This window comes from Excalfactoria chinensis, chromosome 4 (genome assembly GCF_039878825.1).
Source record: "Excalfactoria chinensis isolate bCotChi1 chromosome 4, bCotChi1.hap2, whole genome shotgun sequence".
NCBI classification, from domain to species: Eukaryota; Metazoa; Chordata; class Aves; order Galliformes; family Phasianidae; genus Excalfactoria; species Excalfactoria chinensis.
In genome coordinates this window covers 74,280,095-74,304,386 of record NC_092828.1, presented here as the reverse complement: position 1 = coordinate 74,304,386, position 24,292 = coordinate 74,280,095, and the positions used below count along the sequence as shown (strand labels likewise).

The window sequence follows — 24,292 nt, the reverse complement described above, 5'->3', positions numbered from 1 at the left end:
AGTCCACAGGTGAAGGAAAACTTTTCACTTCTTGCTGCATCTCTGCTTAAATTCACGCAGTCTTTCCCATTAGCTCCTTTTGGCTTATAGCCAGTCTGGAGGAAAAAGAAGGATGGATCCAAGCAGCTTGTCATGTCAGAGCGTGCATCTCACTGCTCATCAGCTCTGGCAGCAAGACATCACAGGGAAGGATATGATCTATCTCTGCTGCTGCAGAGAACAAAGAGGGCAGGTGGGACAAGTGTTGCATCAGGGCTGAGTGTAACATCAGCCACAGCCCCTTCTTTATCAAATGCAACAGCCATCTCCTTCATAATTCCTTGATGAGAAGAACCTAAAGAGGATGGAAATGCATGAAAACACCCTTCATGTGACCATATTTTTGTTCCGACATTCTTCAAAGCTGATTTCTGCCTCCTTAATTCTCTTGACAGTTCACAGAGATAATGTGGATGTGAAAAGCAGCCCTGACTTGGGCTTTGGCTTGCTCTCCAGAAGATATTATCAGTGCTGGAGTCACGTTTCTTCCTCCTTTCACACTGGAGGCATCAAGACAGCCACACATGCTGCCAGACACTCAGCTAGCTGAGACAGGCACATGGTGTTCATCTGCTCAGCGTGCAACCCAGCAGATAAGCTGGCTGTCTTTCAGACTGGTGGAAGGGTCTGGCTCCATATTCAGGGCCACATGGTGTGGGAATATAGGCTACATCAGTGTGCAGGGCTCTCTGTGCTGTTCCTCAAATATAAAGGTCTGGATAAAGGACTGAATACAGGGGAAAAATGAGCTGCATTCAGTTCTCAGTGAAGACATTCAGTATCTTCAAGCCATATCCTAAACTCCAGTGCTCCACTTTCAAGCGGAGGAGCCTTTCAAGATACGATGCTGAGCAAGCAGCATTGTGTTCTGGCATGCTGTCAGTGACAGCACTTGACTTCCAACAGCAAGAGGTAACTGTCTCCTCCTTTAAGCTGATACAGAATTCCTAAACAAAAACCTGACAGACAAAATCACAAACACATTTTCCCTGCTTCTTCCTTCCCATTGGTTTTCTACCCAGTGGTCACTAATTGCTGAGCCTTACCCCAGCCGAGCAGCTGGCAGCAGTTAATATAGGAGACCAGTTCTTAGCAATGGGAGTTTACTAGGGAAATACATCCTACAAACTCTGTTTCTAATGGCAATCTACAAGGGAAGAATGTACTTCATTTGACCAAAACAGAATGCTTCATGTTGACTCAGAATGGCTTCTGGGGGCTTTGCAGTCACTTCTCTTTTTTTTTTTCCTGAAGATAAAATATTGTGCTTTCTGTTTAATCTAAACATTCCACCACCAGTTCTATTGATTTGCCTGCCAAACTGAAAAGTTCTTTATTTTCAAAGATCCCATTTCAAAACAAGTGACTTTCTAGATGTTACCTTTGCACCTAAAAGCTTTGATAGGCTACCAGGAGGAATACAGCAAGACAGGCAGTTTTCTTGTGATGCTTTCCAAAATTCCTGTGACCATAGTGTCACTTAACTGATAACGATTATGAACGTCCTGAGTGTTCTTGGCCTTGAAGAAGAAAAAACTGATGGGGTTTATGTAAAAAAAAACTGAACCGAAGGACCTGAGAAACTGATCACTCAGACTTTCCAGCTAATCTGTTCTTGTAAGATACCACTGAAGGAAGAAAGTAATGGGGAGGGTGTATACCTGCACTATGTTTTCAGCAGGAATGAAGTGAGAAGAAGCAGAGTGTGTTCTCTGAGGACTGGACTGAGTGATCTTTGTAGGTGCCTTCCAGCTGAAACTTGAGAGAATGTTTGGGAATTTGAAACAAGTGAACAGCGGCGCATGACTGTCCTCAAAGGCCACTTAGTATGTGCCATCTGTGAGCTGATGGATGGTAGCTGAAGGGAGAGGTGATGTTATCTCCACAGGTTTAGGTGTGATACAAATATCATGAGACAATTTGTCTTCACGATGTAGGAAACATGAGCAGAAATGAAAAGCACCCAACACCCTGTACAGAGTCCTGCGCACATGTCTGGGGAGGATGCAGGTGATGTCATGCAGGAAAGGAAGGAGCCTGAGAGCACAGCACACTGAGTGTAGGGATGCACTGCAGTTCCTGCAGAGTCTGGGGAGCAAGCTGTGCATTGCCCAAGTGGCTGAGTTAGAAGGGACTCGTCTCCAGCAGCGATTAACCGTGTCCTGGGCAGAAGGAGAATTTAAGCATGAAGGGCTTCTCTTCCTGAAGGAAAACAATGTTCTTGTAGGCACTTGACCTTTGAGCTGCTTTGTGCTCAGTGTGCTTGATTTTCAGCCGGCCCCCTTCCCCCGCTGTCCTGGCTTCCTTCAGTTTGCTGCATGTTACCCCCAAGCCATGCTGGGCGAGCAGCAGCACCCGGCCTGGCTGCAGTTTCCTGCAAACCTCCGCTGACCTGCAGGGCGAGTCAGCCAGCCTGGGGCCGGAGGAAGGGGCCTCTCCCTCTCGATAAGTCACTCACATGCTGCAGCTCTTGTCTTTCTTCACATATAATGAGCTTTGCAGCTTGCAGTAAATTATTCTTCTTAACTGTCCTGTGGGAATTTATGGGTGTTTTCTTATGGGTAAGATTCATAGGGCATATTACCTTCCCATCTCAGGAGGAACAGATGTGCCAAGCTATTTTCATACAGTGTTTCTTTGCTAAGAAATTTTTTTCCTGGAGCTCAGTATTGGAGCAAGACTTCCAAGCCGTGCATTGCAGGACGGCACCTGCATTTTCCATGACACAGCTCTCCCAGTTGTGACAGTTGAGTGCAATTGATTTCCACCATCTGGAGCCTGAGATCTTCCTTGAGGCCCAGGTTATCATTTTTAAAGGAGAGTGACCCTGTCCCTTTTGTTTCAAGAAGTTCTGTCTCTGTGAGGCTTTTTTACAGTGAGTAAACTGCCTGCTGATTAACTGACGGTGGGGAACGTGTTCGTAAAGCTGGCAGTGATTTCCCAGTGTCCAGCAGATCATTTTTCCATGCCAGTCAGTCTGAGGTATGTAAGAGTTTCATGAAGGATTCCGTTTTTTGTCTGAGCAAACTGTGGAAGTATCAGCTAGCACCTGATTCGTTCCCTATTCAGTATTTATTCTTGGTCGTTTTGTTAAGATCCCAAGCTGAGCCACTTTATATTTGCTTATCTGTTAAATGAGCAGCCCAGCTGCCTGGGAAACACTCCTGTCCAAAGCCTCTCCTGCCCAAAGCAAGAGGAGCTGGCCTGACCCTGCTTGTGTGGCTGTTAGAGCAGCTGGAATGAAGCACGAGCAACACTGGTCCTTTTTGAGGCTGGATCCCTATAACCCAGAAGTTGCTTTTTGTTGCTGTTACTTGCCAAGAGATTTTAAAGCAGTATCTAGATTTTAAATATTGATGTGAAAGGCTGATGTATATATTTTGCCTTTCAGTTCAGACCGTAGCTTATGCTCTGGGATAGTGTAATTCTAGCAACTGTCTAGACATATGGCAATTGAGCCGTACGTCAGTTCAGCCATTAAAAGTCAGTTAGGAATGAAATATAGCTTTATGTGATATACACTGTGACTTCGTGCTTCCCTCTGAAGTGTTCTTCAGTCACTTAGCAGTGTCACGATGAGTATCTGTTCCATTTACAATTGAAATGGTTGGATTATTTTTAGTTCTGTTGTGATGCTGAAAATTTGGCAGACGTCAGTCTTGGAGGTGGGGAGAGATGATGGAGGAGAACGGGGTTAAGTAATGGTTTGTTTTCCATGGAGAGGAAATATTTTAGAGAAATTGTGTTATGTTTTGACTGAAGTGCTTCAATTATTGCATAAAATTCGGTGTTTTCGTATGGTTTAGGATTATTTAAGTCTTTTGCTTAGCTACCTTCTTTTGATATTTTGCTTTGTAAACAAACATTGCTTTTTGTTTTAAATAACCGTTTTTTAAACTTTTTAACTTTCAGTTTCTAAACAAACAGTGAAAATCCTTCTAAAAATACTGGCACAAATATTATAAAATTCAGCTGAAGCAATTAGTCCAAATTTGATCCAGATTTGTGAATAGCTTAACACCAAAAAGCTCCTTTTTCACAGCAAGTCTCCTTTTGGTCTGTTGTCTTGTCTCATCCCTCTGTCACAGGGCACAGCAGTTGTCCTCTTTTTACTCCCAAGAGCAGAAATAGATATGAATGTGCTTCCCCTAACACTTTTTTGCACTCTCACTGTTCACTGGAAATGCAAATCTACTTTCTCAGCCTTTTCCTATAGCGAGTAATCCAAGGACAGGGCATTCCTGGAAGTGGAAGGGCCTCTCACTATTTGCATAAGCTTTAAATTTGCCTGTGAATGTATCATCGCATTTGATATATTCCAAGTATGGGTTAGCTCAGGAGCAAGACCGCAGAGGCATTAAGCAGCACTAATGTTCACACACAAACATTAAACACATGTTTGCAATGTAACTCAATATAAGAATGTAGTTGACCTGTTTGGGAAACTGCAGTAGACAAACTATATTGGGCGTAAATATTTCATATTAGTTTTAGGGGTTGGAACAAGCTACAAAGCTGAGAACACGAGATCAGGTTTCTCAGCTGGAGGCTTGATTAGATCCAGCGCCCGCCTAGCCAAAAAGTTCAGATGTGTTTCCGAAACTTCCTAAATGTGGGAAGATCAAAGGTCTATTTTTCATTCTAATTAGTATCTCTCATAATGTTTCTTACAGTGCCTTTTCTCCACAGTACGTGTTTTTAATAGATCGATGCAGTCAGAAAAAAAAAAAAAAGAATAGTGTGGAACAGAAGCTGACATGAAAAGACATTGCTGGAAATGACAGATACTTCATCCCGATTTCTGGTCTTTGCCTTCAGTTTCACTGCCTCACCTTCAGATCAGAAAGCGTGCAACAAGAGGTCTGCAGGGCCTCTGCTGGCCCCTTGTCACAGCTCCCCAAGCTAATCATGCAGCTCTTGTACCTGCACAGCAATCCAAGTTCTTTGGTAAAACAGCCCTGTCACGTTTTGACCTTTCTGATAAGCTGTACCACCATCTGATTTCATCACGACTGAAGCACATGGTACACTCCATCTGCTAAGAACACTATTTCCAATTCTCAGCTAAAATGAAGCTATCAGAAGTACAAAGTGGACAGTCCCACTATCCTGTTTCCATCCTTATTTTTTACGCTTCATGTTTTTGTGAGGAAAATTGTTCTGGGCTGTGGAGAGCATGAACTCCAGCTCCACATGCAGTTTGTTCTTTGAGTTTGATTCCAAGTGAGGCACTCACATTTCCATGGCATTCCTTAAGCAAGGACTGTTGTCATTAGCAAAGAAATTAACACTGATATCTCCAAATGAATGACCTATTTCCAGACAAGTTAACAGTCATGGGGTAACAAAGACAAAGTGAGTGAGATAAACCACTTTTGTTTTCCTTTGTCAGTGAAGTTGTATTTTGGAATGGAAAAGCAAATCCAAACCTCACAATCCACGTTCAAACTACTCTACAGGTCACCAATAAGCAGCACCAGTTTCTAGCAGGAGATCGAAACTCCCAGAGCTGAGAGATGATGTGAAGAGGGATGTGCTGCCCAGCGAGTGACAGACATTCACTTTTCAAAGACTATAAGTCACTCACCATGAAAACTTAATTTCATGCACTTAAGTGAAATGGTGCAAACTGGCAGCCATAACACAGCTGTAACACTTCTATGCAGTGCATTTGTTCCTTGCAATGTACTTGAGCACTTTACCTCCTATTTAATGACAGGTAGTCCAGCACAGAATACAACTGCTCCCTGCTGCTTAAGGAGTGATCACTTGTTTTAAACAGTCAGTGGATCCCCCTTGATTTGAAGCAAAATTCTGTTTGCCGACAGATGGGTGACTGGGAAAGGAGAAATCTGGGAGGCTTTTGCCATTTATTTGAACTCCTTGTCAAGAGCAGCCGAAACAGAGAACTCTCAGAAAGGAGTGCTTGGATTTTTTAACATTTCAATTTCAGAGATATTTCCTCACTAGCTAGAAATGTTAGAGAAATATTGTATCATCTTTTCTTGGAGATTCAAGAACATTTTCAGTTCTCCCAACAGATGAAGCGGGGAGAGAGCTCTGATACAGTAATGCAGGGACTAGAAGGAGGCATAGATAGCCTTACCCTAACACAGTTCAGCTAAGGCTTTCTTTAATCACAGAACAGCTGCCACAACAGTCCTAGATGCAAAATGAGAGAATACACTTAGGCAAAGGGGTAGGGGGCAGTTGGACTGGAACAGTGGTGCTAAAGCAAGGCAAGCACACCGTTCAGACTCCTAGACACAGGCTGTGGCTTTGCTTTTTGTGTTCAAGAGGCATCTGGTCAGTGAGAAGCATTTATTGAAGATGCTGCACTCCGTGCAGTCATCTCAGACCAGTGTCCTACAAAAAGGGGACACAAGGAGCCACAAGAGTGGAGCTAAATCCTCTAAGCAATTAGTAATTATTTTTTTTCTCTATAAAAATCCCTCAATATTACATCAGGAATTAGAGAGGAAACACATCAGGAGGACGCAAGGCTCATTCAGGAATGCAGTAAGCATACAGAGGCAGTTCCTACAGGTCCAAGGCCAAGGATAAGCAGGCTGAGGTTGCTGTACAGCATCCATATACTCTCTTGTCAATAGCATAATCCAAAGCAAAATGGCTGGTTGCCTACATTGCATGCTGTAGTCGGCTTTGGATTAGCTGAATGGCATCTGAAACTGTATACCATAGGATATCAAGTCAAAGAATGCTTTGTAGAAAAATCTTGACTGCTTTAGGGTCTTACGTTCTTTTAATCTTCTGATGACCATCACTGTATCCACACAGTGAAAAATCAATACGACTCAGAAGCTTTATTAAATTACACTACCTCTGATTCTTATTTATTTCTATGATATATGTATATCCTGTCTGATTTATAGTGGCAAATCTGTAGAAAATCCTACAGTTCCCTAAAGATGTGACCAAGTTACTTCTGCATTAAGCTGTACCTCTATGGTAACACTTAATTGCTGTGGAATTCTGATGTTCTACAGTGTAATAGCAGCTGTGAAAAAAATTCAGAGCATCAAGGAAAGGACTAACCCATGTACCATGGAGACTTGTGGAGCAGTACATGTACATTAACTGCATGTTTACAGGTGGGGAATGGATAGGAAAAGGATTTATATATATATATATATATGATTATGCTACAAACTAGCTAAATAAGGTTAAAAATAGGATATTCTGTTTCTTGGTAATCGACTGTAGTCCCCAGATGACTTTGTTGTTTGAAAACAAGCAAGATGTCACTGGATGTGCTGTCACATGTAGCAGTGGGCTATGGTCTGAAAGGAATGGTTCTGCAAATCAGTGTTCTTCTCTCTGCAGACTACAGAAATCCATTTGTGGAGTTTCACCCAGAACATCCCAAAATCATCTACATTCTAGAGGCTAAGAAAACAGTTGTTATCCCCTGCCGGGTTACTTCTCCAGATATCAGACCCAAACTTTTCCAGGTAAGTGGCTGGTTTGGAGAAATTCAGACAGTTCAGAGGTCTGCACTGCCGTCACAGTGGGTAAATGTGGAAAATAAAGTTGGTGAAGCAAGGTACGTTTCAGAAGGAAATAGAAAAGGCAGTATTCACATGGAAGCACTGCTCTTGCAGTGTATTAGTAGTGAACTGTGCATAAGGCTGTTGGTGGGATTAGGTTGAGTTTATCAAATGTTCTTCACATCTCGTGGTTTGATGTTCCTCCACTAAAGCTTATCACCTTTATATCATGAACTTCTCAGAACTGTTCCGCATTTCTGCTTGAACTTAACTTAAAAAACTTGACTTAAAACCAAGTTTTGATCTTGAAAATAAGTGGCTACTGCTTCCTTGAGCAACAGCCACACCTGAATGTCAAGGCTGCAGAACGATCTGTGGAATAAAAATAGAAATTTAGGGTCCTGGGCTTCTTCAGTCAATAGGGGAGTAATTGCTCAGTTAAAGGGCTTCAGAATCACTTCAGAAATATGCCTATCACAGAATAAGGAACAAAAAGTGGGTCTCCTAGTTCCAGTCCTGACTTTTACACAGAAGATGATGTTCCTCTCCATTGCCCTGCTGCCTCTGCTGCTGCTCCTTTTCCATGGTCTGTTCTGGAAGGGCTGTGAGATGTGAGGGTGTGTTGCTGAAGGTGGTGGGCCAACAAGGCACACAGATGCGTGATGCCTGGCAGAGGGTCTGAGGGGCTCTGCTCCTCCTGGGTGTTGGGTGTCTCCTCCTAAGAGCCAGCACATGGAACACAGAGGCCTGATACAGAGATCCAGCTCCTGCAGATACCAATGGCAAATTTCCAGCAGACGTGCACAGGGACAGCACAAGCCTTATTGCTTTTGCAGATCTCTATTTTTAAGCTTTGACAGTAGGGATTAAAAGTGGGGGGATAAGGCTGCTCTCCATTTATAGCTTATCACTTGAGCCGGGATAACTGTTATCACCTTCTCCTTGGCTATAAAAATGAAACATCCCCATCGTATGTGAGCCTACTTCAACTAAATTCGTTGCTGCAATAGAGTCATGTGGGCCTAAACAAGGCCTTGGAGCTTCCTGATTTATCCCCTTATTTATAGGCAACCCAGCTCTCCTGTGTGCCAGCTAAACTCTCCCCTGGTAATTTCTTCAAACACAGTCTGAAGTCCTTTACCTTGAGGCAAGCTGCTGGAGAAATAAGATCTCCACTGAAATCTCCCTGTTGAATTGCAGAGAAAATTGTCCCCCAAAGAGTGTTCCCCTGTGACGGAGAGCAGCAGAGTGCAGGGAGGGATGGGGATGCTGAGTGCTGCTCCCACAGGAATGCTCTCGGGAGCCCTGTGCTGGCTCCAGCAGCCAGAAAGTCACCTCCAGCACAACCCGTCTGGGGATCCGGCCCTGCGTGGAGCCGAGGTGGCGGCTTCCCATGCGCAGGGGAAGCGGGGTGGAGAGGGGAGGAGGTACGGCTGCGGGACCAAGAGGTGAGCAAGGCGAGCCGACAAATTTAGAACATCCTCTGCTTCCAAATTTAATCTCCTATAGACAGTGAACTTCAAAGGGAGGAAAGCCACTGTGATTTCCTTCAAGCAGCACTTGACGTTTTTTGTTTGGTTGTTTAAATATATATTTTTGAATATTCTATGGAGATGTTTAATATGTGTGTAGTGTTGAAAAGGGCCTCCTGAGTAGGGTTATTTTTTCTTTCCCCTTCCTCTCACTGTCAGGGAACGGAGCTGCCAAACCATGAAATTCATCTTTATCACATTTTATTATTCTTGTAGAAAATGTACTTTTCCCACCGTAAATTAAGTTCCTTATGTTACCATTATACTTTAAAATCATTGCACTCTCTGGCCTTTAAATATGTATGGGGAAAGGTACCACTCGCTAATACCAAACAGATCCCAGCTAACTCTACAGATCGTCTCTTATTAAGAAACGCGTGCTAAGACACAAGACTTGAACTTTTAGTTTTGCTTAACATGATTTTAATTCTGGGCAAAAAAGCATTTTCAGTCCTGTCAGATCTGTTTAGTCACTGATCTGGCTCAGTGTGCCTTTGCCACTTACAGCTTTGACCTTCATGGGTGTTAAAGCACGATTAAGCCCCGGGTCTCAGATCTCATTCTGTAGCTTTTCCTGAATTTTCCTAATGGCTCTGCACAGCTCAGTTACTTTGAAAGCATTTTCCCAAAACCCATGTTTCCTATGACTGTCAGAAAAGAACCGCTGCTCCAGAAGAAAGCTGTGCATGCCATCCCAAAGCAATGTCGCCAATCTCTGCCCCAAACTCTTACTTCCATGGTCTTTGTTCTGCGTAGAGTACTTAATAATAAAGGACATAAAGCAGTGCCAGCCCAATCAGCAGTGTGTTCCCAGGAGAGATATGAGCATCAGCTCTCAAAGCCTGGAGCTGAAATTTCACCAGAACAGGAGTGTTATTTAAACTGAATCCAATTTAAACCACACTGCTAATGCAAGGCTACCATTTGTTTGGGGGCAGGAGAATAAATTGTGTGTTGCATAACAAAAAGATGAAGAGCAACATTATGATTCATTTTTTTCAAGAATCACAGAACAATACGAATAGTTCTGAATCTAGGACAACTAATGCCTATGCTACTATGTTAATCATAGAGTCAGAGCATGGTGTAGATTTTTAGAGGTCTAACTTGATGCTTATTTTAAAGTATTTTGAGAAAAACGCATGGTACACACATGTAGCATTACATGAAGCGAAGTTTTGTTCCTAGGCAGTTCCAAAGAGGTTACACTGCAAAGCTTCCATAAGGCAGGAAAAATTACTTCCAGTAAAGATTTAAAATGGGTGGCACTATATCTTGCATAAGGTCTGAGAGGTTTTGGGCTACTGAATCAAGAAATCCAGTTACGATGTCCAAGTTTTGGATTTCAAACAGTTGTACCTCAGGGAGGACTTTCCTATTTGTACATGTTGCTGTTGCCTGAGATGTGTGTGGAATGAGACCACCAACCACTCTGAAAGGTCAAATACCTCCCTAGACCATAAAGATGAACAGCTTTGGCTGCTTGGCTCTATGACCTGAGGAGAAAGGGAATGTCTCAGTCACCTCCTATTGCCTGCTCTCTTTCAGTATCCTCATCCTGTAGAGATAAACTTCAAGAAGATGCTGTGGGACCCAAAAAGAGGATTTGTCATCCCCTCTCATGCTTATTCTGGAGTACTCACATGCACTGCAAACGTCAATGGAAGTGTGTTCACATCCTATTACCTTGTACAGAAACTGGGTGAGTGGCTGATGTTTGCCAAGGAACGACCATAACGTTTCTGCTTCATTGCTAAGCCCCTGGCTATTATTTATTGGCTAGCCCTAGGAATATTTGATGTATCTAATTGTCATGTATCTGCAGCACATCCAAACTGCAACACTTAAAGTAAACTAATTCTTCCCCTTGTTTTTCTATTCAACAGAACTTGCCCGATCCACTCCAGTTGCCAGGTGTTGAGGTGGTACAGAACAGAGGCATTTTATTCAAAGCTCATTAAGGCTTTGTTTGCTTGGATAGAACAGTATTTACATTAAAACAAATGCCAATTTAGAATAAACCAAACATTAGATTTCTTTTTGCTTCTGGTCATTAAACACAGAAGACCATGGTATAAAAATCTCATTAACATATTCATGTATTTGCTTTTTTATACTGTTTTTCATGGAGATTTACTATGTCCTTTCCCTTGTATTTTGCAGCTGACCTTCAGCTCAGAATTTATATCCAAATTTGCAGCTACCAATCATTAAATTTTGGAATGCTGGAGATTAATTAAAACCCACTCCTAATTTATTTTTCCTTTATTTTCAATGCATTCTCTTTCTTTCTTCATACATTGTATTTCATGAGAGGAGAGATTGTGACTTCATTCCCATTAGATTATAACATCCCTCTATGCAATTAGCACTCAGCTTTAAATAACAGCGAATTTGTGTGGCAGCCAAATAAAGATCCTTTAAATCTCTCTCTTTCTATTATTCTTTCATTGCCGGAGAAGTAATTATTACTAAAACTGTGAATGCAAAGCTAAAAAAAACCAAAAAACCAAAAACATGAGGACATCCTTATCTAGCCCCAATGCACACCAGCAAGACCTTTCTCTGTAATTTATTCCTGTGCAGTGGTCAGAATTGTATCTGCTATGCTGCACTGTAGACTGAGAGACATGGCCTTGAAGCAGGATTTTTCAGAGTTGCTGCATTTAAGACTCCAGTAAATACAAGGAGATACAAAGACTGAGATTTGGTGGTCCCATTCAAAAAGGAGAGGTGTCTGGCCATCAAAGGGCAGGAGAGATGAAAATGTTGAGTCACTTCTGAATCTTTTTTTTCTTTCCTAAGTACAAGAATAATATTGGAATGTTTTGGGTTTGAGGGCTGGAGCCAAACATGGCAAAAGCAAGAAAAATAATTCATAAATATGTGTGTCCACATCTGACCACTTTGATCAGCTGATGTTCAGGCATTTATACAACTGACCTGGCTTTGTGTGGGTGTTTCCAAAAGTTTCCATAGAAATTACAGAAGAAGGTGAAGTGCTTGATAAACTGAAAGGAGCAGATGCCGGAGGGGCATACAGAGTGTGGTTACTATCTATCTTAAATGTCAATTATGCCTAGAGTGCCATGTGGTTATACCTTTGCTCTTATCCTTTCAGAGGGCAGAGTGCAGAACCTGGCTCTGAAAGCAACTCCCAAAAAACTGCTGGTTGGAGAAACTCTCTTTTTGGAATGCAAAGCAGAAACCTTCATCAACGGGCGCATTGAATTCATATGGACGTGTCCTAATGGGAGAGTGAGTTGATGAAAATTCAGGATTCTGCTTTGGTGCAGTCTCCTTCCCTAAGAAAGATCTGTTCGTTGTGCTGAGCACACTGACTACTAGCTGTTCTGAAATACAGCCAACCATTTCTGTGCCTGCAACTGATTGTCTTTTTACTTTGAATGAATCTAAAATCTATCTACTCTCTTGAGCCTGTAAATTAAACTGCAAATCTCATGCTAAATATATGCTTGCGAGAAAAGCCAGGAGAAGATCTTTCTTCTTGGAACAAATTTCTGTTGCATTACTTGTGGCCTCTTCCCAGCTCATGCCTCAAGGGCAGTCATGAAGGGTGCAAGCTGTCAATCTGCTCACCCATCTTGGCCCTTACTAAGTAGGGGAAAATGAAACAAAAGGCAATTGTGTCTGCTCAGACCTCACCAAATAATTAAGTTTAAATTCTGAAGGTAGGCTCTTGAGCTTTCTGTGGAATGCAGTACAGGAATGCTGAATTTGACGTAGAATGTGTGACACTTTGATGTACCGAAACCTTCCAGTTCTCCTAAAGAAAACCAGAGAGAAGGGGTGATTCTCAGATCAGTTCGTTTATCCAGTACAGTACTCATGGTTCTATTTGATGTTCAGAATTAAAATGATTGCTTTCTATTTTAATTCTGCAAAATATACATTTCAAAGGAGCATCTGAGCCTCTTGGAACGGTGTAAAATGTGCCCCCTAAAATTTGATTATTTTTGGACTTATTTTGTTTACTTAACAAAAGAATGTTTGATTTCATTTCTGGGAAGAAACTAGGGAAAAAAATAGTTTATGGAAGTGTAAGCTTCTAAATTCCAGTGTTACTGAATTTTGTTTCTTGAAACCCACATGATAGGAGAGAGTTACTTCTTCATGAGACCTCCTTAGAGTTCTTACATTATAAATGCAAAATTTCTTGACCAAATATCTGGGATCAAAAATCCTATCAGAATAATAAAATGTTTTCTTCGGGAATTTGCATTGGCATTTGGCTGTCATAATATATCTGTTATTCTTTTGGAAAGTAGGCTTTCTTTCTAAGACAAGAAAACTGTCGGTGACCCTGAAACAAAAAGGCACAGCAGTGACCCTACAGAAGATGATGGCAGTTTTGCAGTGAGATCCCTGGGATGTGGACCATGAATAGGGCTGATCTTTGCAGTGTCCCATTACTTATCCGCACACCCAGGTTTCAGCAGAGATGTGCCATAGTTCCACTGTTTCTTTCTCATTAGACCTGATAATTAGAGCTCACACAAGAGCTCTTCCTGCTGATTTGCCTTCTAAAATATTTACTTCCATGATGGGGAGATATGATAATTTTGATACGAATCTCTGCTTTTCTTAACTGGCGGACTTTGAAAGGGAAAACAAAGCAATCCCAATTGTGCTGCTTTCCAACCTCTTTTTTTGCTGACTTCCAGCACCCTTATCCCAGGAGAACAATGGACCAGAGCGGACCCGTGTATAAGGTTGGCAGCAGCCTGACAATTGAAAATGTCACCATGGAAGATGGAGGCCTGTACATATGCAAAACATTCAATGCAACGAGGCTGGAAGCTAACGTCACCGTTACAGTGTATGGTAAGTTCTGCAGCTAAACCATAACACCCAAAGAACCAAGACTGTTACACTAAAAGGATAACGCCACATTACTAAATCTGCTGATACCTAAATGTCATTTGGAAGAATGACAACTAGTTTAAGCAGCCATCAGTAATCTGTAGCAATTCTATGAGAGAGTCAGCATCCAGAATGATGTTTTCAAGAAAACACCACAGAGCTCAAGACTGTTATATATGAAGGTATGGATGAACTGGGGTTGAGCTACTTAGAAAAGGCAGCTCTGAGAGTGGTTGCTGATGCCCTGGAACATCGGGCTGGCATTCACAGGACAGCATACCCCAGCACTTAGACATGCTGCACCAGGGGCACAGCAGCTGTTAATTCTCTGCATTAAATGAAAGGTCCTTCACATGGAGATGTAATTCACTGACTATGCCAGAGCTGTGCAGCCAAACTGCTCTACCAGGCTGTTGTTCATTCAGTTGTTCCCAGCTTCTGCACATCTGCAACTGCAAAAGATCAAGGATAGGCACGACACTGTGCAAAGATATGAGCACTGCTCTATGGCAAATCTGCCATTCCTTGTCTTCCTCTTTGTTTCTCTTTCAAGACAAACCTTTCCTTGAGGTGTCGCACAAGAAAGGGCTTTACTATGAGATCACATCAGGACACAAGTCACTGAAACTGGCTGCAAAGGTGGATGCCTTTCCTCGCCCAACTGTTACCTGGTGAGTACCATCACCTCGAGCAAAAGCAGACATGGCCTTGTTGAGGGTCATGTCTGGAGCAGATTTTCACTGTTGCTTCACTGATAGCAGGCAGAAATTGGGAGCACTTGCAGCTATGGCCTCACAGCTCATCCAAGGAGTTGCTTCTCCTTTCTGTGCTGCTATGTGCTCTGTGGAGGTGGCAAGCCATACCTCTTTCCCATGCTATTTTTCCCCTCAAGTCATGCAAACAAAAAGGTACCTACAGAAAAAAAATAGGGGTTTTGTTTACACTAGACACAGAACTGTTTGGAACAGTAGAAATCTATGGGGAAAGGGCTGCCAGGTTATTAACTGTAGTGGTGGCTAGTCTGCAAGGATGCAGGGCACAGCAGAAAGCTGCAGGACACACTATTAACATGAAAAAAATATTTCTCTTTTTACCTGTTAAATAATTTACTCCAATTGGGTCCCACCAGCAATGCCAGTAACTTTTCGTATGCACTGTAAAGGCTCCATCTGGACTGTGATGGGTTAGGTGAAAAGCAGCCAACGCATCAGCAAATGCGGGAAATGTTCATTTCTCTCATTGCCCTTAAATCACTTGTCCTCAGCCCTGCCACCTTCTCTATGCCTCATTTCATAGCCTCACTCTTTCTTTAGCCCCAACTCACTCACTGTGAGTGGTTCTGCCTGTCTCAGCTGAACAGGAAGCTTGGCAACACTCCTCAGTGCCCTCCCTGGCCAGCTGAGTGCTGCTCAGGGTGTCCTGGCAGCCAGCAAAAGGTGTTGCTCAGGGATGGGTTTGCTGTATTTTCCTAGCAGCAAACTAACAATAAATTGTCCAATATCAGTCAAATCACTGAACTCTCCATGCCAAGAGCCATTCTTAATCGCCTCTGGCTTTTAGGAGATGGAAACCTTCCTGGGAGTTAGAGAGGGAGCACCCCCTTTCTCCTGCCAGGCTTTGTTCCCGGGGCTCAGCATGTAGTTGCTCTGTGGCAGCTGGGACCACCAGAGCCTCCTTCCCCATATGCAGCAGATGTTGACGTTGGAGGTCTTTCAGCACAGTTTGAATGACTGCAGAGGAGGCTTTCAGCATGCTCAGACAGCAGGACATGTACCCCAGCTTCTCCTAAGTCTGAAGCTCTGTGTGTGGCAAAGTCTGCCCTATTTCATATTCATAACCCAACTGCGGGTTAGCATTGAGAAGGAGAAGGTCATGGAGCCTCGCCCAACCCACTGTTAGTGATGGTTCAGGGCTGTAAATTCCTCACTGACCTGCCTGTTGACTCTAAACTCTCCCTAACACAGACTAGCTTTTTCATAAATAGTAAAGGATCATTCATACATGCTGAAAAACAGTTATGATTAATTAATGTATTGTTTTAAAACGGATGATACAAATTATGGCTAACCCGTCATTTATTGCACTTAGTATTTCATGTGCAAGCTGATGTTTGCAGTCCACAGCAATTTGGGGGCACCTCCATTTGCATTTCTGATCATAGCTGAGCATACAAGAAGCACTGATAACTCAGATTCGTTGAAATATCTTTTTCCCATTGCACTGAAGATGCTTCTGAATCTTAGTGTGAAAGGACAGGGGAATAGAAGCCCAGTTCAAGCAGGGATTCCTGCTCTGTCTCCATTGCTGTTTCTGAAGGTTGACCCTTTAACCACTCTCATTCGGGTACCAGTCAGGCTTTCTGAGGGCTAACAGCCAAGTGTGCACGTGATGAGCCTTGCTGGGACTTTCACAACAGGTACAAAGATGGCAAACTGATCAAGGATAACCAAACTTGCTATGAGCCAGACCCAGCGAAGTACAGGCTGGGCATAAGAGATGTGAGACCAAAACATGCTGGGAACTACACCATCGTCTTGAGCAATGCAAAACATGGCCTGTACAAGAACCTCACCATGCAAGTGGTAGTGACAGGTAAGGACCTGATGTTTGTAATGATACTGCTGTGTTCTTTCCCTTTTTCATTGTGAGGCTGTACTTTCAGTCAGTGGGAAGGAGGGACAAGTCCCACATTTACCCAAAATGAGCTCATACAGCGCTGTGCATAGAATACCACCTTATTTAGGAAACACTGATGATCTGTCTCACGTCAACACATGCTGAATAGAAGCAATAGAATGGAGATCTGCAAAGAGGAGCTAGGCTGAAACCAGGTCATCTAAAACTACTTTCCACCAAGCTGCTGCACCTCAGAAATAGACCACAGCATCTTTTTGTTGGGACAGTGTCTGCAGATGGACATGGAAATGGCTTGAAAGTGAACAGCCTTTCAATAGGAAATTGGGAGGATATCTAGGAGCAAGGTCTGGAGCCGGGGGTACAGTTTCCCAAGAGAAGTGGTGGAAGTTTTATCCCTTGAGATTAGAAACTAGCTTGGGCAAAGCACTGGGGAACATCCTGTTGGGATAGGAAGAGTCCCAAATGTGCTGGAGGAAGGAACCAGATGAGCTGTTCTTGTCTTTCATGTCTCTCCATCATCCTGCTAACAGAAATACAAAGTCTGTATTTTGTATTTTTGTGTTGTTATTTATCTGCTAGGAGCATTTGAGAGATAGGCTCATTTTCAGGAGGATCCAAAGAAAACTGAGTGGAGTGTGGCTGGTTTCCTTGTCAGGGAGGAAATATAGATATTGGAATCACATTTATTAATCTCCCTCTCTGGGATGATGGAAGACAGAGCTCATTGTCTCTGCACATCTACTGCCTCTTTCAATGCAGTGAACTCAGGAACAGAGACAGAATCATGAGGCCCAGCAGAGTTCAGCATGTTAGCTCTGCTTTCTTTTGTATTTCCCAAGGTTTGCTCAGGCAGTGAGATAGGTAAACTGGTTGATGGAGGTTTGTTTTCTTTTCTATGGTGAATTCTTTTCTCTTTCTCCTATTTACACCTAAAAATATTCTCAATTGTCCTGTCTTGAATTACTTACATGCTGTTGCACTATGTAACTTCCAGCATTTGTTTTTTTCTCATTTTACCTTTCACAAAGGAATAACGCGTAACAAATGGAGAACTTGTTACTTGAGCGCACTTGGCCTACTCAAAACGCTAAGTGCTTACACCAACTCAAACAACCCTTAAGCTAATGTGTGATATAGGACTGTAGAGAGCTAGGAACATGCTCATGGTCAGCTGCTGTAGCTCAGCGATGGGAAGGAATGTGTTAAACTGCGGCCATTTATTCCCTCAGGGTTGTTTATCCGTACAATGGTTTTGCTGTCTTGTTAGAGAATAGAAACATTCAAAGGAAGAGAAAATTAAGAATGATAATAAATTATCTTGTCAAGGTAAATATTAGTGTTTGCGTGCGAAAGAGAATGTTTAGTCAAAGAGCAGCCATTCCACAAATAGGCATATCAAAAACAAACAGATCTTGTTTGTAGGAGCAAGATGCTATTTCAGGATTAAACCATCCATGCTAGTAAGTACAGTGCAAGCCTTTCATCTCTCTTGTATGTACAGGCATGTGTTATTCTGGCTCTCACACAGTGCTTGCCTAGCATGGTGCTCATTGTCAGCCTTTATTTCAGATCAGCCCAATAAAGACTTCAATCAGGAATAATCATTTAATTGCAAAACACCCTTTCTTAAGAGTATGCAAAGGCCGGCAGCTGCAGGACTGTTACTGACCAGCAAAGGTGCTGCTTGCTGAAGCACAGGAAAAATGAACAGCAGGTGCTTTTTTCCTGTTAAAAGAAAAAAAGAAAAACAAAACAAAACAAAACAACCCCATCCCTGAAATGAGATGTAAAATGGAAACTATCTGCCAAAGAAAGCCATTGTTTTTAAGCAAATGACTGCAAACAAGGAGGTATTTGCCCAGACTGTAGATAGGAATGACACAAAACTAGGAAAGCTCTCTTCTCTTCCTTGCCAGGCTCTTCCCTCTGCAGTACCAACCCAGCACGTTGGATCTGAGGCACACGACCCAAGGATGGGGTTATTTAGCCCAGATGAATGTAGGAAGAGATCAAAAAAAGGAAAATTTTGTTCTTGAAGCTTATTGGACTGCAGAAAGATACATTTTTTCTCATGCTTTCATCTAGGGAAAATGGACCTCTTCTTTTTCAGATCCGGGCATGATTTGCTTTATATTCAAAAAACAACCTGAATGCAGGTTTTAATTTTTCTCTCGACTCCTAAAGAAATAGCCTCACCCTTAACCTCCAGTCCCTGTGACTGATGTCCTGGTATCACACCTGAACAGATCCGATTGTTTGGAGTTACAGCAGAAGGCGGCCAAAATGCTTTGCAAATATTTTATGTGGGATTACTTTGCCCACCACTGAAAGAGGACCGGCTCTGAGCTGAGAGGAGTGATTAATGCTCCTGCTTAGAACCAGGCAGTCTGCAATTACTGAAGTTAGAATTTGAACACCGGTATTAACAGGCTTCATGGAAAAATCCTCTTGGGTTTTCAGCTCAACACACTGGTAGAAGCATCAGTTTTGCATCACGTCTAAGAGTTGGTGCCTGCAGCAGCTCAGCACCTGCCTCATGCCAACCACATACATAGCAAGCAGCTTTCTGTAACTGAGGAGTAACATTTCTTTTTTGAGTAACAGCATTAGTCCCCAAAAGACAGGGCCAGTCTTTCAAGTTTCAGAGCTGCGTCTGGAAAAGAAAGTGAATTTTGAACTGTATCACTTAAAGAGGCTGTGGAATGTAAAGGTAAATGTCGTTTGTCTCTTCCTGCAAATAGAAGAAATTATAAGCAAGCATACAGCCCCCTCTCCTGTGAGTCTCTTCAAAATCATACATCATTAATTCTCCTGTGCACCACAGGTAGGGTAATTGGCAGGCAGTGTGCTGTGACAGACCCATCACTGTCAGTTGGAACTAGGTGTAGAGGAAGTTTAAAGTTAGTAGTGTTGTGAAATGTTATCTACAAGCAAAGTATAAATAGCACAGGGACTCTTACTTATCAAATTGCATTATATTAATTTTGCAGTGCATTTTATTCTGTAATAACAGCAGCAGAAAAGAACCCCTTAAAAAGTATGAGAAAATAAGTGATATGACTGAGCCCTACAGGACAGCAGCTTATATGCAGTGTATCTCCTCACCTGCTAGAAGACCTGCACTGCTGCATGCTCTCTTTGGAATCGTCTTCCATACACCTAACTGCATAGGTGTACACACCTACATATATATATATACACACACATATATATATGTAGGTGTGTACCTACCTGTATATATATATATATATATATATACATATATATATACACCTTCTAGCATAAAGTACTGTACTTGCAAGGTATTTGCTTCACAGTAACAAGTGCAAAAATGTAGGAGCTATTTCCCCACAAAGGTTGATGTGGCCATGAAACCGAGGAGTATCTGCAGGAAGAAGAGGTATTCATCGTCTCAGCTCTACAGAGACAAGAAGCAAAAGGGCAAATAAGGCCCTGAGCTGCTGGCTGGGAGCTGGTAGCAGTGCTGGCCCCAGCAATATGCAGGAAGCAGGCACGCCAAGCCGTGCAGTTGCTGTCTGGCCCAGAGGAGAACAGCGTTGCTATGCAAAAAATGTCTCTTTAAGAAGTGGCTTAGCTGTCCCCCTGGTCAGCCATGATTCTAGTGCAGCTGGAATTTCATCTTGCAGGCGCACATATCTCCCCTGTGGAGTCCTGTTGGCTCATTGTAGGACTCGAGTCCCCAGGAGGCAGCTGACTGCATTTTCAAAACTCTCCTTCTTTACATATTTACACATCAAACACTGTCCAAGAAGCGGCAGGTTGCTGTGTTTTTGTTTTGTTTGATTAAATTCTTATTGAGAAAAGCTTCAAGAAAATAATGTCTTAAAGAATTTGGAGGAATGGGAGCAAGAAGAAGGAACAATCCCAGCAAACAGCTGGTGGCTGCACATCTGAGCCAGCCAAGGAGGAGAAACGTGGGAGAAAAGAGTTATTGCAGGCTGAAGTACAAAGCCGTTTCAGAACAAAACATAAACAAAAAAATCCCCAAATCTATTTATGGGGAAGCAGGCTGCATTTCATTCTCACCCTTGCTCAAGTCATCTGCATGTATCAGAGTTCTTGCTGAGCCCTTTATGGGGCAGTCAGCATGCTCTGACCGTCATGCTGTGAGTGAAGGTTGTATAGGAGCATAAGTTAATTCGGAAAAAAATGGGATGAATAACCTCCTTCACCACTTTTCCTTTCTCCTTTGTCCCAAAGTTTCTGTTCTGTGCTCTGTCAAGACTCTTCCAGCAAATATTGCTTTGGGGTCCTGCTGCTCTAGTCAATTGAAATTACATTCCCTTGAAGAGTTTTGATCCCCAAAGCTCTTGCATTGTATCTCTAAGAAGTGCAATGCAAAGTGCTAGCCATAGCTCTCCCAAAAGCAGTAGTTATTCACAGACTCCTTACAGATTTGCTCTCTCCTGGGCGTGGACCAGACTAGGAGACCCCTAGCATGCAGAATTCACGTGTGCATTGCCATGCACTCCCCATTATGTCACCGAGATGGCTGTACCTCAATTTTTGTTACTAGGGAGAATTAGCTCCAGAGCACTTAATGATTGCATGTGTTGCCCTACTCTGTAGTCATGCCAGCTCTTCATATTTGGTTTAAAATCAAAGGCAATGGGAGTTCTGTGCTTGACCTACTTTGGCTTGCAAGGGATGAGTTGACTTCAAAGGAGTCCCCAGTGATCTCCGTAGAAGTTAATAAATACATGGGGATCCATGGGAACAATACTCCGTCACCTTAACCAGATCCAGAAATAGTCTGAAGAGGGAGACAGCCCTCAGGATGAGGATAATTAATACTGTGCCGTGCCAGGTTAGAGCAGAGGAGTTCTTGGAGGGATGGAGCAGCAGTGGGGAGTCACACATGGTCCTCAGTGCACGAAAAGGCCACAGAAATCTCAGTGCTGGACATCAGATGCGAGAAATGGGAATTTCTTTGCATTAATACTGCAAATAGGTGAAAGGATTGAGCCAGACAGGGGAAGCGGGGCTGCACAGAACCTTCACCTTGCATGCTTCAGTATTCTGCCAGGACTGGCTTTGCATTGCATTTCACATCCAGCTCCAGTGTAGCTCCTTGGAGGATAACCCATTCAGGAAAGGCCAAAATAGAAAATCTGATTTTCCATCTCCTGGGCCAGCCAAGCAAACTTAGAAACCTGAAAATAAAACACAGCCTGTCTCCAACTAGCTGTTATTTCAGTGTGTTCCTCCTCAGGCCCATTCCTTTGCTTTCCTCCTGTGTGCTGCCAGCTCTGGCTCCCAGTGCTCTGGGTGAAAGCAAGTATGAAGTGCTGTGCTATCACATGGTGCTCCAGTCCGTCCTTCAGGTCTCATTTATCAGCCACAGGCAACAGAGAAACACCTGACTTTTTCTGGGAGATACACGAAAGAAAAGAAAAACTGTGCAACACAAACTGACCGCATCAGGCCATTCTTGCACAGTTATTAGCACATGATGAAGAGCTTTCTCACAGACATCGTGCAGTCCCTGAACACGTGCAACCCTGCAGCCCAACCTGCCCTCAGCCTCTGCATGTTCCCACAAGTGACCCTGGTAAAAAAGGCTGATGCACCTTTTTTCCTTTTGTTGGGAGTGGCCAAACCAATTTCAGGGAGAGGAAGTTGGGGGCCTGCTGTGGTTTGCCAGAAAAACTGGAGACATTTAGCTCACGTCTTTGCAGCAGCAATCTCCTTCTGACAGCCCTTGAAATCCAGAGTTGGGGGAGGCTGGGAAGCGGCAGCACTTGTTTCCATGCTCTCAGCCAAACCTGCAGGTATATTAAGTGGGGCTTTCCTCCTTTGAAAAGCAAGCAAAGGGGCACAGAGGAAAATCCTAGAAAGCTGCTTGCTCTGTTAAAAATTAAGCAGCTCACCGCTACGTGTTCGCTTTTGAACTCTGTTTAGTCAATAAGAGTGAGACAGACAAGAAAAAACTTCTATTTTTTTCCACAAGTCATTAAAGGAGAAAGGTGAGAGTGATAGATTTGAGAAACGTCATACAGGACTGAAAAAGAAACAGCCTTCTTCCTCCAAGGTACAGAGAGACACATCTAAAAGTGACATTACAAGGATAGAAAAAATACCGACCAAACTGCAATCGTTTTAACCACAGCATTCCCAATAGGGTAGCCCAGGAGCCCTGTCATTCTTCTTAAGGTGTGCTCATCCAGTATCCAACTGGATGGCTTCTGTGCTGTTTGCTTCCACCCTGCTGGCACTCCCAGCCTGCAGCAGTGGAGCAGCAGACAGCGTGCTGCTGGCAGTGTGCTGCAGGGCAGGTTGGGGCCCATGGCTGCTGAGCCCAAGGCTGTTGCTGGCAATGGGACCCACAGAGGGACTTGGGCTGCGCACCCCATCCTGGCACTGGTTGTGTGTAGTTCTGCACAGAGCAAAACAGAACAGCCAATAGAATGAGACAGCCACCCAAAAGGTAACGGCTGAGGTCAAATACAATGTGCTGCTCAGCCTGAAACAAGTCATTTTAACTAATTGAATTCAAATAACTTTTCTTTCTTTTGACAAAAAGAAAAGGAAACGCAATGATCACTTGTGATCTGAACACAGATGAAGTGTTTTTACTCGGGGGAAATTTCATTCTCTTTTCCCCATATCATTTGACCAGACGAAGCATGTGTTAATGAGCCTTTCTATCTGCATTACAAGTATTCACCTGGCTCAGCTTGCAGGCTTCTATTTCCAATAAGTACCACAGGAACATAGATGAAATATTCTGAAGTGCAAATTATTTTTTGAAGCAGAAGGGGCAAACTGAAATCCAATGGACACTGTGAATAGTTTTAATGAAGCCCTGTAAAGCACATCAGGTTGAGGCAAAATGCTTCACTGGACCATTCTGTGGTGTTTTAATGGTTGCTCAATATGAAAACGTTTTTGAAACTCAGTTTAGATGGTAGCGAGGAAGGTGTGTAAACAGCATTTCTCTTCAGGTCACTGGAAGTAAAGCAAAATACAGTGAATGTTTCTATGTGCTGGTCTCCAAATTTGGATGCTCCTCTGGGTGACAAATATGCAGCTCCATACTAACATCTGCCATGCACTGAGATATAGAAGAATCTCTTGCCAAAGGAGTAATGCCAGGGGGTCATCGTCCCAGTCTTCTGCTAATGTTACAGACTAAACATTACACAAGAAACTAAGATGGGATTTGCATAATGCTGATCAATTTGAAATTTACAGTAAGCAGAATTGCTTTTTGGTGGCATTTCACAGTGCAGTAGCAGCAAAGTCATTAGTTATTCGGGTCAGCTTTCACACCAGCAATTGCACCTCTGCAGAGGGGGCTGGGGATATAGTCACACTTTCAGCCGAGAGACGAAAACCCAGTTATTTTGATACTTTTAAAGCCATCTGAACATTGCACATTGCAAAAGCAGGCAGAGAGGAGAAAGCTTTTAAGGTTTGTTTGGCTTCTGCTTGAGAAAACTCACACTGGGGAGGGCAGCGGTCAAGGGATGAGAGGCAGAGGTTGGAAACAGGCGGTCAGATCTCTCGAGAGGGACTGGAAGCAAGAAGTGGGATGGCAAAGGATGCTTCAGGTCAGCAAGGAAGTGTGTAGTGATGTCCTCCTGCAGCTCAGCACTGCTGCAGGACTGCTTGGGGCAGGAACGCACAGGGAAGCAAATGTGAAAGAGAAAGCAAAGCGTGTGTGGAAGA

At 43.1% G+C, this 24,292-nt stretch overlaps 1 protein-coding gene across 2 annotated transcripts in view; it reads left to right on the top strand.

Annotated features, from left to right (window-relative positions):
- Positions 1-24,292, top strand: part of LOC140251720 (vascular endothelial growth factor receptor kdr-like) — a 118,130-nt gene that overhangs the window by 37,981 nt on the left and 55,857 nt on the right. For both annotated transcript variants that reach the window (XM_072335781.1, XM_072335780.1), the window contains exons 4-9: positions 7,384-7,511; positions 10,628-10,781; positions 12,201-12,337; positions 13,765-13,924; positions 14,517-14,634; positions 16,380-16,555. In XM_072335781.1, coding sequence (XP_072191882.1) covers positions 7,384-7,511; positions 10,628-10,781; positions 12,201-12,337; positions 13,765-13,924; positions 14,517-14,634; positions 16,380-16,555 — 873 coding nt within the window. The remainder of the gene's footprint in view (positions 1-7,383; positions 7,512-10,627; positions 10,782-12,200; positions 12,338-13,764; positions 13,925-14,516; positions 14,635-16,379; positions 16,556-24,292) is intronic.